The sequence below is a fragment of the Triplophysa rosa genome, linkage group LG6 (genome assembly GCF_024868665.1).
Source record: "Triplophysa rosa linkage group LG6, Trosa_1v2, whole genome shotgun sequence".
Classification (NCBI taxonomy): domain Eukaryota; kingdom Metazoa; phylum Chordata; class Actinopteri; order Cypriniformes; family Nemacheilidae; genus Triplophysa; species Triplophysa rosa.
Genome location: NC_079895.1, coordinates 25,843,916 through 25,865,958, shown reverse-complemented (window position 1 = coordinate 25,865,958; position 22,043 = coordinate 25,843,916). Strand labels below are relative to the sequence as shown.

The following is a 22,043-nucleotide window of genomic DNA, read 5'->3' as shown; positions in this document are numbered from 1 at the left end:
ATACGTCTAACTCCGTAATAAAATCAAGTAATTTAACATTAAAACAACAACAAACAATAGAAACATAAGTACACAATTTTTTATACTAAGCACGTAAAGTCATGCTTTTGTACTCCCATGTTCGGTAATAGCAGATTATACCATAATACTTACAGTTGAACAAAAACGTTCAAACTTATATTAAAACGGAAGCAGAAACGTTGTGTGACCATTCGTGTCATTGGACAAACCCATGTGAAGTGAGTCGCACATGTCACACACAGGTGAGGTCACCCTCCTACTCACTTTCACAGTGACCTTGCTGCTGAGAATTTCCTTTGGCTTACGCAGTCCATTCTCAAGTTTAACATCACTTTTGAGAGGTGCGCTCTCCTTCTCAGCACGCTTACGAGCACGAAGCGTGTTCCACGAGAGAGACTTCCTGTTGTGTTAAAACATCAGCCGGTCAAACCAACAAATAACTGCGCCAGGAGAAGCAAATGAAAGTTATTGAGGGGAAGGGTTCTTTAGGGTCAGGGTGCACAAAACGAAACGAAAATTCATTCTCTTCCTGTTGGTTAAGTCCTTGCGCATGCCAAATGGTTTGATATTTTGCGATTTAATGCAATAACATTCAGATCTCGGTGTTACTGTAAATGCTCAAATGCTCTTTTTGGCATTTCAGTTTCAAAGTATGGGAAATATATTTGGATAGCAAATTATGAAAAGACCAGGGAGACTTAGAAGAACGTTATCAGGCATGGGTTTATCTTTTTGAGTTCTTACACCACAGCGGACACGTGGTTTGTGTGAGAGCAGTTGAGATTTCACTTTAATTTGCACAGTTAAAGGGATTGTACACTAAAAAGAAAAATCTTTTATTCACCCTCATGTCGTTCAAAACCTGTATATGACTCTGTATATTTCTTCTGTGAAACAAACAAGAAGATATATTGAGAAACGTCTTAGACGCTTTTATGTGATGCTATGAAAGTCAATGGGGGCCAATGTTGAAAATATGGGTAGTTGACAAACAAACCGTAAATGTGTCCTATCGTGTGACTGTAAAAATGTAGAACTATTTACTATTAATAATATATTATTTGACATGATATACGTATATATTCACATTTATTACATAAAATATAGCATAAGAGAGACTTATCTTTATTGTTAGTTTTTTCAATTTTTTTGCACAATGTCACACTATAGGACACAAACGGTATATTTGTCAACCATACTGTATCTCCTTCTGTGTTCTGCAGAAGAAAAAAGTCTTATATAACTTTAATTTTGGTGTGAACTATTCCTTTAACAAACACTGTGTCACACACAAACCTTTACTGACAAGGACTGGTGAGGTTAGTACAAACACAAAATAAGCGTTCAATAAACTACAACACCAAAATGAAAATGAACTTAAATGAAAATAAGGCACATCATACACTGCAGACTTTGGACGTCCTAAGTGGTCTATTAGTACGTCTCTTTTACATAATTCACATACTGTAGCTACAGCTCTGCTAACAAATAGTATTACTTAAAAAAAAAAAAAAAAAAACAGGATCCATTTGACTAAGTCATGCGCATGTCAAAATTTTATTGTACATATTCAATATAATACATTTAAAATTAATAGTTACACTACAACATTGCAACTATATTTCTATTGCACAAACCTGACTTTTTAATAATAAGGGTTCACTTAAATAGTGCAAAATGCTTTTTACAGGAATGTGCTAGAAACAGTAAACAAACCAACAGTATTTACAGTAAATGGTTGACATGAGATCCTGTAGAAGAAACAAAACCAAATAAAACAACAAAAAATGCTATACAAAAATACATTTTAAACAAATACACAAGCTATTAAAAAACGGCCATAGACATCAGTATGCGTTCTCCACCAGAACAAGCAGGCCGACGGAGACACAAGACCTCTCTTTACTTTCTCTTTCTTTTTTGTTTCGTCACGAAACAACAGAAAACAACTCAACAAAAACCAAAGAAACAATAAAAAACAGGGTGTTAGAAAACTGAAATAAGTGTCCAGACGTTTCCGTTTCCACACTGATGTAAGATCACTACAGTCCTTTTATAATCTTTCTTTGCGCTTTTTAAACGTTTAACCCAGACGAAAACCTCGAGAATAACTCAAAATGTCCTGTGCAAAAGGCTCCAAAACATCCGGGTTAGTTCCAACAGAATGGGATGGGGGTGTTCAAAAAAAAAAAACAATCCAATCAGAGCTCCAGTTAGTGTTGATTGACACTTACTTGATGTTTAAGTCTGCAGTAGTGTCTATGAGGCCTTTAGTAAGAGGGCCCAGGACGTGTCCCGGTACCCAGCCCTCGGCGGCCGGCGATTGGCTGTTGGCGGATCGGTACACCAGGTACATGTTTTGCTGATTGGTGGCCAGTATCTGTACCGTCTCACCCTGCGTGACACAGATCTCGTTCTCTTTCAGTGCATTATAGTCCTGAGTAACCAGCATTGAGGACGACGTACCGTTACAGCCGCCCCTGTCATGCTGCTTCCGAAAACACACAAACAAAATACTGAATGTTTGGAGCAGATCCATGCATCGTTCTGGCTTATACATAGCCACATACTCCTACTAAAAGCTTTTTAAGCTTAATCGGTTGTTCTCACCCTGAGGGAGTGGTATCTGTCCAGGTCGTGGCATGAACTGCCGTTGGAGGTAGGTAGCTTTAGCGGAGTGGAGCTCCGTCCAGACAGAGAAGGTTTCTCCGCTCCCAGTGAGACGGTAGAGCTGGGTCTGCTGTTGGACTGAGCTGTACGCCCACCGCTGGACGACTTCCGGGTCAGAGACTGAGAGCCGCCCCGCTCCTTCTGATATTCAATAGGAGACTGAAGAGCTGCGGATCGATATTCGCAAACACATTATTGATCTGAACGAACGAGCTCCAGAGGAGAGTTTATACGTTTCTTACCTGACAAGAACTTGTTCTGTAGGTCCAGCAGATCAGTAATGTGCTGAACCCAGACCTGTTTCACATCTGTGTTTGCCGCCTGCAGGGTGAAGCGTTCGGCTGAGCCGCGACACGACAGCACAAATTTACATGGGTCGTTTTCAACGTGCTCTTCAAGACCGAGGAGGCTCACCTGTGCACACACACGATAGAAAAGATGCGTCATGATGAACAGGTGACTTTGGTCACCGGAATTTGTTCGTCCTCATAAACCACGACCCACAACACGACAAGGAATTTGATTCGTCTGACAAAACAACAACATGTGAAAGAATGTTTTTTCGTCATTTCAAATTCAAATGTAATTGGAAGAACTGAGACGCTAGTGAACAGGCTCACCTTGATGCTCTTTTTAAACTGATATCCTGGTGTTGACGAGCCTTTCCGTAAGAGCTCGCTGAAGATGACGATCTGCTCGAAGAGGAACACCCTGCGTTCTTTGCTGCGGGACAGAACGCCAGAGTCCTGCTCCGTCACAAAGAACGTCTCCTGCTGCAGGAGCTTCCCTTGACTCGTCAACTTGCCCTGAAGGAAATCAACACGCGAACATACGAAAACATCAGAATGAGGCAATGAACGCACACGTTTCTCCACATTTTCCAAGTGATTTCAAATGCATCCAATCGGTGTCACAATAGCAGATAATATACAGTACATAGCATGAGCACAACCAAAAGAACAATGGTGGAATTAAGACACTTCATTTTACTGTGGATTTGTTTTGAAACATAACGGATGCAGACTTTTCAGAAAGACAGAACATAAAAGACGATGCTGTGCCGCCTACAGGCTATTGGATCTGTCACGTTTTTACCATTTTACCTCATTATCACATTGATTTGTCAGTTACAGATTGTTTGATATGTACTGAGTATTGTTTCTAACCAAAAGATTGTTTTCGGAGTATAGACCGTTTCATCGGACGCGCACGCCTGGACTGCAGCTAACTTCTGGTTTCTGCTTGGCTATTGTCTAATTATATAACTATTTCTATTTTATTTCATTTATGTTCATATTAATGTATATTATTACTTTATTATATAATAATTGTATTAAATAAACAATTGGTTGAATTTTGTTGCGTGTTCATGTTGTTAAATAAATAATTTGTTGAATGGGTCCTGCAGTTTGGTCGCATTTAAACAAACCGTATGGTACATTGACATCTAGCGGTTGAGCTTGGTATCGCAATCTATATACAAAATATTGGAGAGACAAGTTTAGCCAAGTAACGCTTCTTCTCGGTTTCTTTTGATTGTTATCAGAAATAATCTACAGGCGCTCTATTGTTTGTGAATGTGTACCGGAAGTTAAGTGCAGTCCACGAACGCGCGCATGCGCAGTAACGTTTGTTTATGTTGTCACTTTGAAACCGTGTACATCACAGCAGCATTTTTATATGCAAACATGTTAGCCAATCACAGCAGTGGGCTTTATTTCCCAGTCTTGAATGTGACACGCCTATAACAACAGCTTCTTTAAAGTCCCTGTTATCCCGCGATGGTTTTTACTTGCGTATTCTGCTGCGCTCCTGAGTGAAACGGAATTTCGAATGAGAAAAATAGTTGGCCTTGCTTTCGGTTTTCACTGCGAATTGATTGGATGTATAAAAACAGCCGTTGCATTTTGAAATGGAACTGACGGCAGACTAACAGTGGAAGGGGAGGAGTTAACGGATGCTCCGCCCAAGCCGTCTAACATACGTCATTTGAGATGGATGGTCACTAGATGGCGGAAGCGCATTTTCAGAGTTTAATTGAAGATTATGGAGCCACATGGATTTTAAAAAGAGAATGACTGACACTGATACTCTATTTGCAATAAACGCTGCAATATTTCATGAAAACAGCAATTGTAATTTTTTATTTCACTGGTGCTTTAAAAGACAGAGTCAAAACCAGGATAGAAAATAGCCTGTTCCTTCTAAATCATGTTTTGTCTATGCTTACATTATAAGTAGACCTAAGTACTGTATATATTTGTTTCAGAATACCTCAAACCCCTGCAGTCGACCCAGATTCATCATGTCGTTGCACAGCTTGGGCACCTGGGACATCAGATCTACAGCTTTCTGTTACACATGAACAAAAACAGACGAAATCTATCAGACCTCTGGAAATAGAAACCAAGGGTTTATAAACACCAACACCAGGATTCATTCGAATTTCAAAATGTTACTGTGCAAAAATCTGAAAGTACTAAAGGACTGTAGAATAATTTACCTCTATATCCTGACAATCAAAGCCAGCCTTTACACTGTACCTCAAGAAGTCCTTAAAAATGAAATACAGAAATATGTCATGAATTAGATACATTAATAGGATATGATTAATAAACCGTAAATATACTTTTTGACTTTACCTTCAGTAGTAGTTGGTATTTAGTTATTCTCTGAATGGGTTTAATGAGATAATCACTGATGGTCAGTCTCGAGTTGATGTCTTGCTGAATCCCCTGTGAACCGCCAAACACCAGACAAATACACATCATCTTGAGTTGATGAAGACACACATGCACTCATGATCTAATGTCTGGCTTACCTCAAAGTATGAATCGTATTCGGCAACAATGTATTCAGATTTGGGTTTGTTTTGGCAGTAAACCACATACATGTGAAGCCGTCTCTCCTGCGTGAATACAAACACTTCATGACTGATCCATTCACACCCAAACACACACACACACACACACACGCACACACACACACACACACACGCACGCACACACACACACACACACGCTCTTACATGTTTACTGAACAGCCCAGGCAGCTTCTCATGATCTTCAAGACATTTCTCCAGTTCACCCACAAAGAAACTTCCCAAAGCAAAAGCAACACAGCGTTAATCTAATTTCACTCATTTTTTAGGAGATCAAGGTTTCTTTGTTTCGTGAGAACTCACTCCTTGTGCCAGTCGTAGATTTGGTGAATGTTTCCGAAGACAATCTTGTCTTTTCCTTTCATATCATCAGGAACTCCTTTCTCCTCTAGTCTCTTCATAAAGCCCTTCAGAAAAAAACATCAACCACATTTGAGTCCCAGCTCAAAACAAACACACAGCAAAAAGCAAGAGTCATCCGCGCAGCAGAAATAAGAGATAATGAAGAGTAAACACTGAAACTCTGATGGCGTCTTATAGCAATGCAAACTAGTAATGACACGGCAGATAATGTTCAAGGATATGAAGAGGTGGATGCAAATGGCTTTTATCTTCAGAGCAGACAGACAAAAACAAACAAACACATCACACACAATACTGTCTAATGTAGAAGGATTAGCCTAACAAAAACATGCTCATGCGAAATATGCATTTACTTATTGCATAATGTATCATCTGTTCTTACCTCGACCACAATGCCTAAATCCTTCACATAGTCTTTTTCTGTCTGAATTAATTCATTCACGACAAACCTGAAACACAAAGCCATTGAAGAAGGTCAAGAAGAAAATATACTAATGATATTATTACCGCAACATTAAATGTGAACCGTCATTTTAAAGGCACAGTATGTAGTATTGGCCGCTAGAGGTTGCATTTACAAAACAATAAAGGCGTAGCTTGATGACACTGTGAAGGATTGTGGTATTTTGTCGTTTTTAACCTTCACTGACGATTGAGATCAATCTGGTGGGACTCAAAAATCATGTTCATGGATGACGAAGTTTTAAAGCTATTATGTTATAACATAAGCCAACAACGTGGTGCGCTAGACCAAGCTTTGCTCACTTTATCAAACTTTGTTCAGCGCTTGACAAAGTATCGCTAAAGTGACTCAACAGTACTGCTTTCAAATTTCTTTCACAATTACTGCTCCTGCAATAAAAGCCGAAACGGAGGATAATCCGGAGATGACGCTATTGACCAGTGCCTATCCTGGATATTTGGGGGCCCTAAGCAAACCTTTGTGAGGGGCCCTTGTCAAAATAGTTCAAATTAGATATAAACATAACTGTAAACTATAAGAAATAAAAAATAATATATCAATTAACACACTTAAACGAATAAAGACTGAAAGACACAAAACATTAAACTGTTCAATTACTTGTAAAATAAAATTAAAATTTTGATTGACATGTGAATAATCCTTTACCTAACACGTGGCTCTGGAACCATCTAGCTGTAAACAAACTCTAACGTGCAAATGTGGTGTGTTTTTACTAATCAAATGAGTGATTAACAAAAATAAAGCATGATAAATATAGTTTACTCAATAAAGCTAAGCATACGAAAACACATCAATAATTCTCTAAATGTGATGGCACAAACTAAAAATTTGCCTATAGGGAGAATTGGCTCTGCTATTGACAGGTAATGACGCAACATGATACCTTGGTTTCATGCTGCGTTCGAGACAATTTGCATTTCGGGTATTGCCAACCTCAATCCCTGAAGTGAACGTCTGGAACGGCAAATTAAGTCGGTTTTCTGACCTCTGAACTCGGGGCAGATCGATCAACCCCGACGTAAGCGAGACGCGTCATTTGACATAACGGACAAGATGGCGAATAGCCCTTAGCAACCTTATGTGAACCGTAAACAAACTTTAAACTATTAGTACAACATGGATGAACATGAACGTTAATATACCCAGAAACTGTTTATGAACAAATGCCTACATTTGAATAGCTACCATATAACGTTCTCTCGGCATCTTATAGTGACATCATGTGGTCAACATGCGAATGTGACGCGTGGTTGACTGGAACGGATTGAGGTAGGATATTTTACGTCATAATATCCGAAACCCGAGTTGTCTCGAATGCAGCATCAATTGTGAATTTCTAGGGATTCAAACATTTTTGGAAACATTTGGGATAATGTACAGTTAGTACACAAGTAAACAAAATATATAACGCTAAGATAGTGGTTTTTCAATACATAAATAAATCATACATAATGTGCCTTTAACCAAACAGTCATGTTACCAATAGGGTTGCCAGATCTGCTTAAAAAATTTTTGTTTGAAAATTGTTTTTCATTATTTACTATTCACAAAAAGTCAGCTTACTCTGTCTCATCACTCTGTCTCAGTTTATATCAAATATAAATTGGGTAAAGAATGTCAGTCAAATATAAATTCTGCAATATGTCAAAACCTGTGGAAACAATGACTGCAATGCAAATTCACTATTTGACGCGAGAATTAAAATACAGGTAAAAGGTAACAAAAAGGTTTATGTTTTCCACTAAATTAGTTAGTACACTCAAAAAATGATTTTTAAAGGTTGTTTGTTTTACTTAATCAATATAGTTTGATAGGCAATAACACATTTGTATTGGTTTCTTGTTCAAGCACAATTTCAATGTGTAATACACTGCAAAAAATGACTTTCTTACTTAGTCTTTTTTTCTTGTTTTCCATGTAAAAATGTCTACAAATTCTTGAATCAAGATAAATTTTCTTGATGAGCAAAATGACCTAAGAAAATAAGTCTAGTTTTAGTCAAAAATTATGAAATTTCAGTGAATTTGTGCTTAAAACAAGCAAAAAAAATCTGCCAATGGGGAAGAAAAATGATCTTGAATTGAGTGACTAAGAAAAAGGTAAATGTGTACAATTCACCCAGTTTAAGTTCAGATAAACCAATTAAATTGTGTGGAAATGGGTGTCATAATAAATGTTTTGAGTGGAATGTATGCTAGTTTTGATATTTTTAATGTAGTTTTGGAAACGTCCGTAGCAAACTCAAGAGGGAAGCGTTTGCGTGTCTTACATGCGTCCCCGCAGTGCTTTGGCTTTCTGCTCCTGCTCAGGGTTTCTGGGTGGTGTGGGGCTCTGCTCCGCTTGGTTTACTGGGTTGAATCCTGGGTACGACCCCGGCTCCAATGTCTAGAGCAATAACAAAAACAAAATACTCCGGTCAGAGGCTTGACGTACATACACAGAGCAAACATACAAGAGATGACACAGCACCACAACACCAGCACTGCTCACACTAACTGTGGGAGAAACGAACATGAGGGGAACTTTTCCAACACTGTTTGAATTGTTTTCCCAGCTATAAAAATGTTTCGTAATCCAACCTAGGATCCAACCTTTTGGAGGCAAAACCTAAATCCCGTCTTTCATAATTTCCTGCTGAATATTCAGTTTCACTAAGAAACCCTGTATGCAATGTAAAGTAAATGTTGTAATTTCTGTTTTTGATGAAAACTGAATCTTTGAACACAGAAAAAAGCTGACAGAGATCTCTTATGACACGATAACATTATCTTCACAGCACAGATCAGCATGTTTACATCCAACACAGAATATAACAGGTCTGACTGGACTTCATCAACAAGGTCATGTGTACAGCCCGAGCGTCTCTGTAATAAAAAAACATAAGCAGACCCACACAGAACAAAAGAGATGTTTCAGCATGTGGTGTCACGGTGCACATGACACAGTGATTGTCTCAGGTCAACAGAAAACAGGGAGGAAAAGCGGAACAACAGGGGGTTATTAGATCAAGTCTTCTTGCTGGAGCCAGGAGAGGGAAAACAGGCCTGGGGTCACGACTAACTCACCATCTTTGTTTTGACCAGTTTCTCTATAGCACTGACAAGCTCAGCGGCGCTGGGAACGTCAGCCGAGCTCTGCCGTGCAGCCAGAAGCACAGACGACTACATGACAGCAGGTCAGGAAGAGAGACATTAGCAAAGGAGGGGAGAGAGAGAAAGACACAGGCAGATCAGAAGGGCAAGTACTCGGCATGAGGTTTTAGCCCACTTTATCAAGCTTTGCATTGAGGAGAAGCATGCACGCAAGTTAAGAACATGTCCAGGTAATGCCACAAGAAGAACGAAAAAATTATATTTAGCTAAAACGGAATAAGCCATTTTTAGGGTCGAGTTTGGCATTGTGATAAATGCAGTGAATAAAACGAAAGCTACAATGTAAAAATCCTGTTAAAAAAACGATACAATTGCAAGTTTTTCATGTTTTTCTTGTCAATTTGCAGTCTTTTTCTGTAATTTGACAGTTTTTTTACTTTGAAAAAAAAATTTGGGGCACATAAAATGACACATTTTTCTTGTAAAACCTATTACCGCATTTCACCGTATTTAAAAAACTGTAAAATTCTGTATAATTACAGTTTCTACATTATACGTGAAAAAAACACGTGTACGGTGTAGGCATTATTTTCTTATGAACAGACTTCGGAGGGTTACTTTTAAAATTACAGTTACAAATTACTTCATAAAAAAAGAAAAGTATTCAGTAACTTCATCCAAGCACCAAAATATAAAAGTAATGTAATCTCTGCTTACTTTTGGATTCCTCACATATATAAATTGTATTTATTAGGGATTTGGTCCAAAATGTAAAACATTTGATGCAAAACATAACCTATTTAAGAAAATGTCATATAGTTGTAAGAAAGACAGTTTTAAGTGAAACCATTGTGATCCTGATAGTATTCCCAATTTTTACAAAAATGTAACTCTAATCCGATTACTGTTTTTTACGTAACTGTAACTAATTACAGTTACTAGTTTTTGTATCCTGATGACGTAACGCCGTTACATGTAATCCATTACTTATGAAGTATGACTGGACATGTTTTCGTGAGATGTCAGTAAAAACAATCGCTCCTGTAAGGCACAGCCCAAGCAGATAATGAGTTTCATTGAAAGAGTTTCACTGCACATGCAAAAACAGGTTAAATTTGTAGTTAGTGCACAAAAAGACAGAAAGTCTCCACCCAATGAGTTTCGGATGATGCTGACATTAGGGAGTGTGTGTGCATATGTGTGAGGGAGGCAGGTGGAGACTGTAATAAACACATGATGAGTGACAGTGTATGTAATCTCTGCTGACCCCTATGACATTACAATCTCTGAGCTCCTCCCCGTGAACCCTGTCTGTCTACCTTCTCCTCCTGAGCTGAAGAGTTTTGGATGATCTCCATGGGGGGAGGCAGGGGGGTGTGCGACTCATCCTCTGGCTCCTCCTCTCCTCCGCTGTGCATCCCTGATTTGGACAGTGTTCTCTCTTCTTTGCGCACTCTCTGGACACATTAAGAATAAGTCATTAAGCAAATCTGCAATAAATGTTATAATCCCATGTGTGTTACCCTCTCAGATCTAAGACCCAAGCAATCACTCAAAACCAACCAGAATCCACATCACTGTAGCGGCATATTCTCAGTTTAGTGCCAATATGTTCTGATATAAGGAATGTGCCGTCTCTCTGGAATACAGCAGTCATGGTTAATGTGGCTCATTGTGGTGGTGTTCACACAGAGGCTCTTTTGTAGCAACACATTATATGGCAGAGAGCTTTAAAGAGTCAGGCAAATCATCACCCTCTGATGGGCTGGGGCCACAGCAGCCCTTTAATAAAGCATTAATCCAGCCCACAGAACAACAGGACCACTTTTCTCTCTAGGGCCATGGTCGCGTAAAAAATTAGAGATGGTGAATGAAGGAGAGCTTCTGAAACGTTTCTGACGCTAAAGATGCCGTCCATAGTCACCACTGTCAGGCTGTCAGACGTAAAATATCTCTGTTTTGTAGAATTGTTTTAATGTGGGATGAATATCTATTTGGAAAAGAAACTTTACGATAGCACGATAGGAGAGGCTGAGAAAAAGTTCGTTTTTACAAACTCAAATGTTCGTCAAGCCCTAAAAGACGTTATAATGGCTTAATATGAATCAGATAAATATTTCTATCATTTAAAAGATTTGCACCAATGGTTCAAAGAGTCATGAGTCACCTCCTCCAGAGCATCATCCTGTAGTTCGGGCGGCCCCAGGTCAATGCTCTTGCGGCCTTCACGTTTCTGCTTCTGTTTGCTGGGGATCTTTTTAATGTTGCTGCCGTGACTGAGGCGCCGGACGGGGCTGGTCAGCCACTTCTTCAGTGTGTTCCCTGAGCGTTTGGGTCCTGCGGAGCTGCTGTGGAGGGAGTTCAGGGATGCCTGGGACTGTAGCGTGACCACTGACTCTGTCTTTCCATCTGGACCGCTAACTGCATAGTTTTCTGCAAAATAAAGAAATCATGAAAGTAAAAATTATACATAAATGCCCTTTAAGGAATATTCTGAGCTAAATGGAAATTAAGGATGGTGTGTAACTTTTGTTCCAGTAAAGCTAAACAATATTGATAATATTATTTTAGATAAAAGAAAATAACTTTAAATAAAAAACTTTATTTAACCCTACACTAGCAGTATATTACCTCTCCCCTCATATATATTTTTTCAATCATATCTCTTCTTTCCTCTCACACAGTAACCTGTCAGACTCCAAATGCTGACATTAAAAAGAGTCTACCTGCTATTCTCGTGACTGGTGAGAACTGCTTCTTAATCTTCTATCCTTATTTTGATGGACCTGCCTTTGACACTGTAAAGCACCAGATACTTTCATTAACCCTCTCATCACTGTGCATCATGTGAGACACTGCACTGGTTCTACCTCAATGTATCGTAATCAAAAGACTTTGGAGAGTAAGGGCGTCTAAGTCACACTTATTCAGGGTGTACCCCAGGGTTCAATGTAAGCCCCCCCTCCTCTTGACAATGTTCAACTTTGCTGGGACTTATCAGGCATATCCACATGGACATATTATTTTGAGCTAATATACGATTGAAAGGGCACGTTGGTGCATTTGTCTGCCGCTTTATGATTGTTTTTTCAAAAGTTTATTTTAAGTTACTTTGGTGGCCTCCAAGCCTGTATATGCCTTTTTATTCTACCGTGATGTGGAATCGCGTTTTGCCCACTGGATTACTGCTTTTATCTCTGGGTGTATTTGGGGACTTTGCTCTACTGCTGCGTGGTCCAGGACTTGCACCAGTGTGAGGCTGCTGTTGGTGTGGATTCCTCCGGCATGGCTCTCAGGTACACCGCTCGCCAGCTGCTGAACCTAAAGGGGAACTTTGTCTTGGGGAATGACACACGCGAGCTCTGCAGGTATGCTGGAATTCTGTGACCTAAGTGTTATTTACATCGATCATCATGGCGTAGTTTCCTATGCTCTTCTTTGAAACATGTTATTTACCCGACATTTCTACACAAACCGCAAAGGCTGCTGAGGAGACCGACAGGGATTCGTTTTAACAACTTGGCAGCATGGGGGCTTCTTCAGGCTCGTCTGGTCTCACCCGTCTGCTTGAAATCGGCGCTGATTAATGTACGCTCTGTCAACAACAAAGCTTCGATTTTATTTGACTTAATTACAGAACAAAACCTGGACCTCGTATGCTTAACAGAAACCTGGCATAAGGAGTCCGATGGTCTTCTTTTTAATTACCTGACCCCCGACGGCTGTGGTTTATGTGATTACCTGTGATCCTCTGGTAGAGGAGGAGGTATCATCGTGTTGTACAAACATCTATATAACCTGAGTCCTGTGGCTGTTCCTCAGTTTAACTCATTTGAATGTTTTGTGCTGGGTGTTTCTGCATCGCTATCTACTGTTATAGTTACTGTCTACAGGCCTCCCAAGAGAAATAAAGACTTCACATCTGATTTTGCAGAAATGCTGTCTGTGTTGGTCTTCAAATTTGAGAGAATTCTCATTTTGGGGGATTTTACTTCCACTGGACATAAAAGACTCTACAACAACAAGAGACTTTACATCTTTATTGGATTGTTTTGAGTTAAACCAACTCATGGATTGTCCCACTCACAACAAAGGCCACATTTTAGACCTTGTGATTCTTAATGGTTCATTTGTGTCACAGTTGTCAATCTCAGATTTAGGTCTGTCTGACCATTGGGCTATCCTTTTTAACATGGAACTTCCTGACATAAATACTTCTGCTTCACGTATTATTAACTATCGTAAATGGAGATCTATTGAGCCCATTGATTTCTATGATTTTATTGACTCTACCTCAAGTTGTGTTTTACCATCTGATGCATTGGATGACAAAGTATCTAAGCTGAATTCCATTCTCTTATCTGGCCTGGACACTTTTGCTCCTTTGAAATCACGTTCTGTTTCTTTTGTACGCACTGTACCTTGGTTAAATGATGAGCTGCGTGCTATGAAGGCTTTGTGTCACAAAAAGGATGTACATGGCGTATGACAGGATTAACTGTGCATCACCAGGCCTGGAAAGACAGCTTGCTTCAATATAAGGCTGAAATTGTGTTAGCTAGGTCTGCCTAATTTTCACCATCTCCAATCTACCCTTTCTTGCTAACATTTTAGAACAAATTGTTGCTTCTCAGTTGCTGTCTCATCTGACTGTTAATGAACTTTTTGAGCCCCTTCAATCTGGCTTCGGTAAAATGCACAGTACTGAAACAGCTTTGGTTAAGGTCACTAATGATTTGTTAACCTGCTTCTGATTCTGGTTGTCTATCGATTTTGATTCTTCTTGATCTCAGTGTCGCTTTCGACACTGTTGATCATTGTATTTTGCTCACCCATTTAGAGACTGTCTTTGGTGTCTCTGACTCTGCTCTAAACTGGTTTAAGTTTTATCTTTCAGACCGCAAGCAATTTGTTGTGTTGGGTAGTTGCAGATCTGAGGTTGGTGTCATGCACTCTGGTGTTCCCCAGGGTTCAATTTTGGGCCCTTTACTTTTTAGTATGAACATTTTCCCTGTTGGCCAACTTCTGAGGTCTCTTGGTCTTTATTTTTATGCAGATGACACCCAGATATACATACATTCAAAATCTGATGTAAAAGCGGCTGTTTCTTTTCTTTCACACTGTATCTCTGAGATTAAAAAATGAATGTCTTATCATTTTCTCTTTCTTAATAGTGATAAGACTGGAGTGATGCTCATTGGTTCACCTGACCAGTTATGTAAAGCTTAGCCTTTAGCCCTCAATGTGCATGGCTCAGTTATACAGTTTCAAACTAGATTAAAACATTTGGGGGTGATTTTTGAGGCTAACTTAACATGTGATCTTCATGTTCGTAACACAGTTAAAGTATCTTTTTTTCATCTCAGAAATATTGCCAGATTACGCCCCATGTTGACATTTTCTGTCGCTGAAAAGTTAATCAACACTGTTGTTTTTTCCCAAATTGACTATTACAATGCATTGTTGGCTGGAGTCTCAAAAGCCACCCTCAGTAAACTACAGTTGGTACAGAATTCTGCTGCTCGTATCTTGACTAGAACCAAAGCTTGCACTGGCTTCCTGTCAAGTTTCAAAGTTATTTCAAAATTCTCCTGCTGATTTATAAGGCCTTAAATGATTTAGTTCCTCAATATCTGTCAGAGCTCTTAGTACCCTACACCCCAGTACGAAACCTCTGTTCTACCGCAGCTGGTCTTTTAACTGTTCCGGCAACTCGATTAAGTTTTATGGGCGACAGGGCTTTTTCCTCACTGGCCCCAAAATTATGGAATTCCCTGCCCTCTGAGATTAGAAACGCAGAATGTCTAAATATTTGTAAAACTTCTTTTAAAACGTACTTTTTTAGGGTTGCTTTTATGTGACAAAAGTATGTTGTCTTCATTTATATTTGTTTTGTATTATTATATGTATATTATGCGATTAGTATAATTTCTTGTTTTTATTTCTGTTTGTTTCTATCTTGTTGTTATTTTTGTTTTTATAGTTTGAATTATGTTATATTCTGTTACCTATATTCTATTTTGCATTATTTATGTAAAGCGCTTCGAGATGCTACTCTTAAAGGCGCTATATCAAATAAAGTTTTTATGACTATTATGTCTACTTTAAAAGACAACTTTCAAAATGTGCAGCGTGCTGATGACATCTTTGTGTGTGTGTTGAGGAGGGACTCTAGGTTTTAATGGATGACTTATTAGAGAAAGTGACCTTGCAATAGTTGTTCACAGCACTTGTGACAGAAACAGGAGGGTAAGTACAGTACACTAGACAGACAGCAGCTCAGCTCAGTGTAAGCGAGTGTCAAAGCGGCTCTTTGACAGTATGAATGCAGGCCTTTAAACACAACCTCTGTTCTGTGCCTGTCTTAAGTACAGCTCGAAGGACCCTGTGTGAGCAGTTCATGAGAAATACCTGAGATATCCCCTCTTACAACGCAGTATCAAACGTAATCACGCTGCTGTGCTCACAGGCGCTGTATGTGACTGGGCACGTCTCTGATGAGGGTTGCAGTGCTTTCTGAAGAGCAAACCTGCGTAACACAGGCACTGGCTGACGACAGCGAGCAGTCTTGTGAGTGTGTGATTATGTGTGGAGTGAAGAGAGGGTCTGATGAGGCCAGTTATTAGGCACTGCCATTTACACACACACACTTCTCCAAAGAGACAGAGAGAGTTCTTTGTTCGTTTTGAGTGGCCAAATCACATTTCCACAGAACGCAGTGTCTTGATCGTATGACTACATTTACTACAAACACGAACTAGACTTAAACATGTCTACTATGCAAAAGTACAACTGACATATCAAACTTCTGTTTACTGTATCTCATGATGCTATAGGGTGTTGTGGGTGGTGCCAGGACATTTCAATGTGGTTGATAAGGCATATTGCAGTGCTATTATTGTATGCAGACAATGAGTTTGTCTATACTACCTTCACAGTAGATATATCAGGTCCCTCCATCATTGTACAATATATCATAAGTGGGGTTTACAGTAACAGCAGAACTAAGTTCACTTGATCTATCAGGCAAGTTTAAAAAGATGGCTTACAAACACGGCTTCGGTGATGTGCTGAATATTACTACAAACACTGCCAATGTGCCACAATATTACAATTATAAACTGGCCCCGTAATCGCTGCTTGCAGCCATATTGTAATATTCTTTTGTCATTTTATTATTTTTTTGTTTATTTTGCATGTTGCTATATACGATTCATTTATTTTTATTTTAGTTTTAATGTAGTGTTCGTTTATTATTATTATAAATGAAGTGCTTTAAACTTATCTCTGTTTATTTCCGAGGCAACATTTCAAAATTTTTCAATCATTTTAAGGCCAATATTTCATTTAATTTCAATAAGCATAAACGTTTTCAAAGTGTTCATTTTAGTAAACTAAAATAACCTTAGCTAGCAGGTTGACATGGGAGGTTTTGTTACAAGTCTAAGAATTTGGCCCGACCGAGATGTCAGGAAAAACAAATAAACCTTATTGTTGAGCTTTACTATAGCAAACACCACTAAACAATACAATAAGGCGGGAGATTAAGTGAAGTTCACCCGCTTTTTTTTATACGTGACATCACAATGATAACATTTTCTGGCACAACAGAAAGCTGTGCTACTGTGTGACCTTGCCTTTAACCTGTTATCAGTGTTATGGAAACCTAGGAAACAAGTCCTGAGATAACACTTAATAAATGTTTATTTCCCAAAGATCAAAAACTTGTACATTAAGCTTCCCAAGTGGCATGGTAATGTAAAGTAATGCTTTTACTGTTGTTTTAATGGAAAGTGTGGTTTGGGCCGCACTTTAAAATGTGTGAATATCACTGCATTACATCAACAAAATGACACAGCTTTCTTTAGCAATAACTTCCCTTTCATTTTAATTTCCGACATTTTTGCAAAGACATCAATGCAAGGTTATGGTTTCAAGGTGACTGTATGCATGAAGTCAGTGTTCCTCTAGTTCACACAGGTGTCCAGCTGAGTAACCACAGGTGTACATCATCACATCAACAACAAACATGTTTCACTCACAACTGACAACCACAATATATCGGTTTTGTCCTTATTCAATGCTATACTGTATTTTTTCATGAACTACTAAATCTGCTAAAAATGGTGCTCAAGACAACACATTCAACACAATCTACATGAGTCAGTTTCCAGCAGTGTTGTGAAAGACTGACACTCCCACCTCATGCTGCACAATTCATCACACTTCTCATAACAGACAAAGTGTCGTGGAAAAATATAAATGTGAAACAGAATTAACAAACAACTAATTAAAAACAGCAATAACGCTACAGAATAACATGTAACATCATTCCCATGTAAACATTCTATAATGTAACAACCACTATAACAGAGATAGTATCGCTCGTAAATGCTGACCGGTCGGTAAACCTGCTTTACCTGCTACTAATATCACTGCAATTATCACTGCAAATATTCAGTAAAAAGTTGACTGAAGTTTCAGAGACTTTAGCTTCTAGTAAAACAACAGAAGACAAGTCATTATTGAAATAGGTTTCATTTACATTTTTGACCCACTTTTTACTTTAGCTTTTCATATCTTTGAGGCTATTCTGTACACCACGGTCTGTGTATTGATTAAAGACACGTCTTTTCAGCCAAGCATTTACGTAATGCATAATATGCAAAATAAATGAATGAATGAATTATTCTCTTTCTGCCTTCCTGGAGAGATTCCGCCAGGCCCAGATGAACGTCCTATGCCCATCCCTCCATCTGAACATCCCGTGCCATCCTCCAGCGAGACTGACTGACCATCCCAGCTCCAGCTCAGGCAATTCCATCCCCAACCAAGAGCAAAGACGGACTATTTGTCACATTAATGCTAAATTTACTATACTTAGTATTTAATGCTAAACTTACATCACATGACAGCAGTTTGAAGTTATAGCTGCACTCAGCTACATTATGCCATGACTATTTTCCCCGCTTATAACGTTCCTCTGTTGTCTGACATCGATCCCAAAATAAGACCAAATTAGACCTAAACAGTTTCAACAAATGAAATTTCCTAAAGCACAACTAATAAGCTCTCTCTATTCTTCATAAACATTTACTCAGTAACTTTTGATCCAAGTCAGTGAGTGCAGCAGTGACACGTCAGAGGAGACCCGGCCCTCCCGGCTGAGACTGGTTTTTTATTCTCCATTTCTTTCTCATTGGAGTTTGGGTTCCCCGCCACAGGGCCGTGTTGGCTTGCTCACCGGGAGACTGCTTTTATTAGATTTATTTACTAGAATGATCTCGCTTGGTCTATAAACACCATGCACTGCGCTGTGTTTGACCTTTTCTGTGTTTTTCAGTTTCTCTTATTTTCTCCTGTAACGCTGCTTTGGAACAATGAAAAGCGCTATATAAATCAAATCGAATTGAATTGTGTATTGCTTAAATATATCAGAACTGCTATCCATTCATAAAACTTCAGTTGACCTTACAGTGGCTGCCAAACAATGTGTCATCTTACACAACTTCCTGAAAACCAGGTACGAGTTTAACAGTTCGGTCTTCAATGAAACAAACAGGCAGATGTGTCCTCTCTTATCTGCTATTGAGTCTGTGCTTTAACATTCCACTGCTGTCAACAAAACCCAGCACGCTTCAGAGGACGTGGCTTTCATCCAAACACTTTACACACGTTGGTTTATGTGAGTGGGACCAGTTCGGAAACACATGCGCTCGGTCCGGACCAGCAGCATTCCATTCATAGGTGAGGAGTTTCTCTCTCTACCACAAATCACATTTCTGCTGACTGTACATTACAGCAGTATAAACTTCTGAAATAAGGGAGTCATTCACATGTTCTCACATTATCCCACCTTCAAAGAGCCAGTAAAGCTCTTCGGATGAAATTTGGACTAATTTGGTTTAACATCAGACCTGGGCAGAGATATCCAGCTACATATGAACAGATTCTTTTTCGTAATTATGCAACAAGGGTGATGGTTTTAATACCTGCTGTAATAGAATGTTAGGTATGTTCTGATGGCAGCATTGATAGTGACAAAACCCAAAGAACCTCAGAAACAATTAAAGTTAAGCAGGGATGGGCGGTCTGACCTAAATCTTAAATGATGGTACCAGTCGATTTATATCAGAGTTACTTCTTTCTTTTCCCCACAATCTAGCTTTCCACTTAACTGCCTGGCTGCTTGTTTCTGTAGAATCTTACAAGCCGTATTCATCCTTTCTGCAGCTGAAGAAGAGTTTCGTTAATATGACAGATGAGAACTGGTCCTCACATTTTTGTCTCCACATATAGAACCCAGTGACTGCTGACACGGCTTCTTGGATTTCATAATTCATAAACTTCTTACAGCTTACTTGAATTATGTATTTCATTTAATTTAACATATACACTCTGTTTCCATGTTATGGTATTGCAAAATATTCTGGTATATTGTGCATTTAAGTTTCCAGTACTGACAATAATCGTATATTGTTGACCATGTTTACTACTATTGTGTTGATACTTTAAACATTATAATATTGCAAATGCGGCAGTTACCGTGATATTATTAACCATGATGTCTAATATCGGATTGATACTTTGCACATTATTGTAAATAACCCGGCGAAAGTAATCTTGATATTAATGATCATTACTGATATATTCTTTAAATACGATGTTTTTTGTAATACTGTAATTAAACAATCGACAGCTTCTGGTTGCCAATCCATACAATTGCAAAATTGTGAAAAGCGCTATATAAATCAAATTAAATTGAACTGAGAGTTGTTCTTTGTGCTGTGCATTTCACATGACCCGTTTCATCAGGACCAGAGCTACAGTAGGAATTCAGGGCCTTTTGATGTACAGTACTTCTTTTGTAAAGTAACTTGCACAAACATGAAAATAAAGAGAAACACAGACCGTTTTCAGTTCTTAATGCATGCTAAAAGCAAACTGCGAGATGGTAAATATACCTGGGCTGAACATACACAATTCTTGCTTTAAGATCCCTGAAACTTAAACGATGAATGCTTGGAGCCCTTTTCACTCTTTTCATGAAAGCACACGAACCATAAATCAAGCAACGAAGACATTCCAGCTATCTTTTCTCACACGCATCATCTCAGCAGTGTAGGTCATGCTTTCCACCTGGCTGCTGATGCTGCACACAAAAGACTCGACTGCGTTTCACTGAACTTTCAAATACTTAAGTGTATGAGCAATCGCTTGACTTCAGAAGGCCCAGGAGAAGTTCTATGGGTGGGCTTCAGCCCTCATTGTGTACACACAGCAGTGTCCACATGCATTTGGTGGCCTGGCGATGTTGCCGCGCACCTGACCTCAGGTACACTACACTAAGCTCAACACTAACAAAAAAGTGAGTGTGCAAATATCCTATCTCCTGTTTACAGCTTTACACTACATTTTAGGAACCCAAACTCCAGAATAACGTCACTAAAGCACCTGAAATCATACATTCATTCAGTAAACATGCCTTTGTGACTGTAACCTATGGGATAATATGATGAAAGAGCTCGTGTTTTTGAGCTCTGTTTCTGCAGGGAGGCTTTCGGAGTTAATCAGTGAGAGAAAGCACTTTAGTCTACATTAGACAGGAGCTGCGAGGTACTTTACCCCATCATCATCAACACACACACGGGCAAACAAACCCCAATCTACCCATGACACAAGAGAAAGCAAACAACACACTGTCTCCACATTGCATATAAGGATTAAAACAAGACATGTGAAAGAAAATAAATTATGCATGATGTTTAAACACTGTTTAAAACTATTGTAAAAAGCATTTTCTATTAATTAAACGTGCAGTTTATATATAAGGATATACAGTATTGGTGTTAGATTTGGCACATCACAAGATTTTTTTAAATGAGGCTAAAATGAGCCTAAAAAATGAAAAACTTGAAAACGCCAAAATCCACACATTCCACACCTTTAAAGGGGGGATGCAACGGTGTTTCATGCATTCTGACTTATTTACACTGTTAAACGTGCTGTGTTCTCATGCTTGACATGGTCAACTTGTCAAAAAACGAGTTGGACGTATGAAGTAGCATTTCTGTGCTGGATAAACTCCCCCAGTGTTCGTATAGGTTTCAGTTTCGTTACAACTTTTCTAAGTCCCTTATTGGGCAATTCTCAGAGAAAAGCACGCCCTCGGCAAGGCGAAAGAAATAGCCTACCCACGCGTCAAACTAAGAGCGATAGGAAGACCCACTTAGCATCAAGATTGGCTGCGCTGCATCAAGATTGGCTGCGCTGTGGTCCTGCAGCTGCAGCTCGTTACTCTTGCCATAGTGAGAGAAGTTGTGTGTTTGTTTGTTCACGGCATTTCAGTGATGGATGTTAAATAAACAGTGGATATGACGCTGGATTTGGAGATCGTTTGAAACTGATAGATGGCGCGGTCCCAGCGCATGGACCGCACGCGGTAAGTGAAACTGAGTCATATGTCTGTGTTTTGTTGGCAATGGGTACGCACATGCTTTAGTTCCGCCCCCAGCACGTGTCATATGTTTTC

At 39.1% G+C, this 22,043-nt stretch overlaps 1 protein-coding gene across 3 annotated transcripts in view; it reads right to left on the bottom strand.

The window, feature by feature from the left end:
• Window positions 1-22,043, bottom strand: part of kalrna (kalirin RhoGEF kinase a) — a 130,741-nt gene that overhangs the window by 7,922 nt on the left and 100,776 nt on the right. For 2 of the 3 annotated variants that reach the window (XM_057336703.1, XM_057336702.1), the window contains exons 35-50: window positions 11,679-11,944; window positions 10,831-10,968; window positions 9,485-9,580; window positions 8,689-8,804; window positions 6,318-6,384; window positions 5,876-5,979; window positions 5,720-5,789; window positions 5,513-5,599; window positions 5,334-5,426; window positions 5,195-5,245; window positions 4,966-5,043; window positions 3,312-3,497; window positions 2,934-3,105; window positions 2,632-2,858; window positions 2,256-2,509; window positions 286-421 (exon numbers count right to left, since the gene is read on the bottom strand). In XM_057336703.1, the coding sequence (XP_057192686.1) occupies window positions 286-421; window positions 2,256-2,509; window positions 2,632-2,858; window positions 2,934-3,105; window positions 3,312-3,497; window positions 4,966-5,043; window positions 5,195-5,245; window positions 5,334-5,426; window positions 5,513-5,599; window positions 5,720-5,789; window positions 5,876-5,979; window positions 6,318-6,384; window positions 8,689-8,804; window positions 9,485-9,580; window positions 10,831-10,968; window positions 11,679-11,944 (2,141 nt within the window). The remainder of the gene's footprint in view (window positions 1-285; window positions 422-2,255; window positions 2,510-2,631; window positions 2,859-2,933; window positions 3,106-3,311; window positions 3,498-4,965; window positions 5,044-5,194; window positions 5,246-5,333; window positions 5,427-5,512; window positions 5,600-5,719; window positions 5,790-5,875; window positions 5,980-6,317; window positions 6,385-8,688; window positions 8,805-9,484; window positions 9,581-10,830; window positions 10,969-11,678; window positions 11,945-22,043) is intronic. The other variant, XM_057336704.1, reaches the window with a different exon arrangement.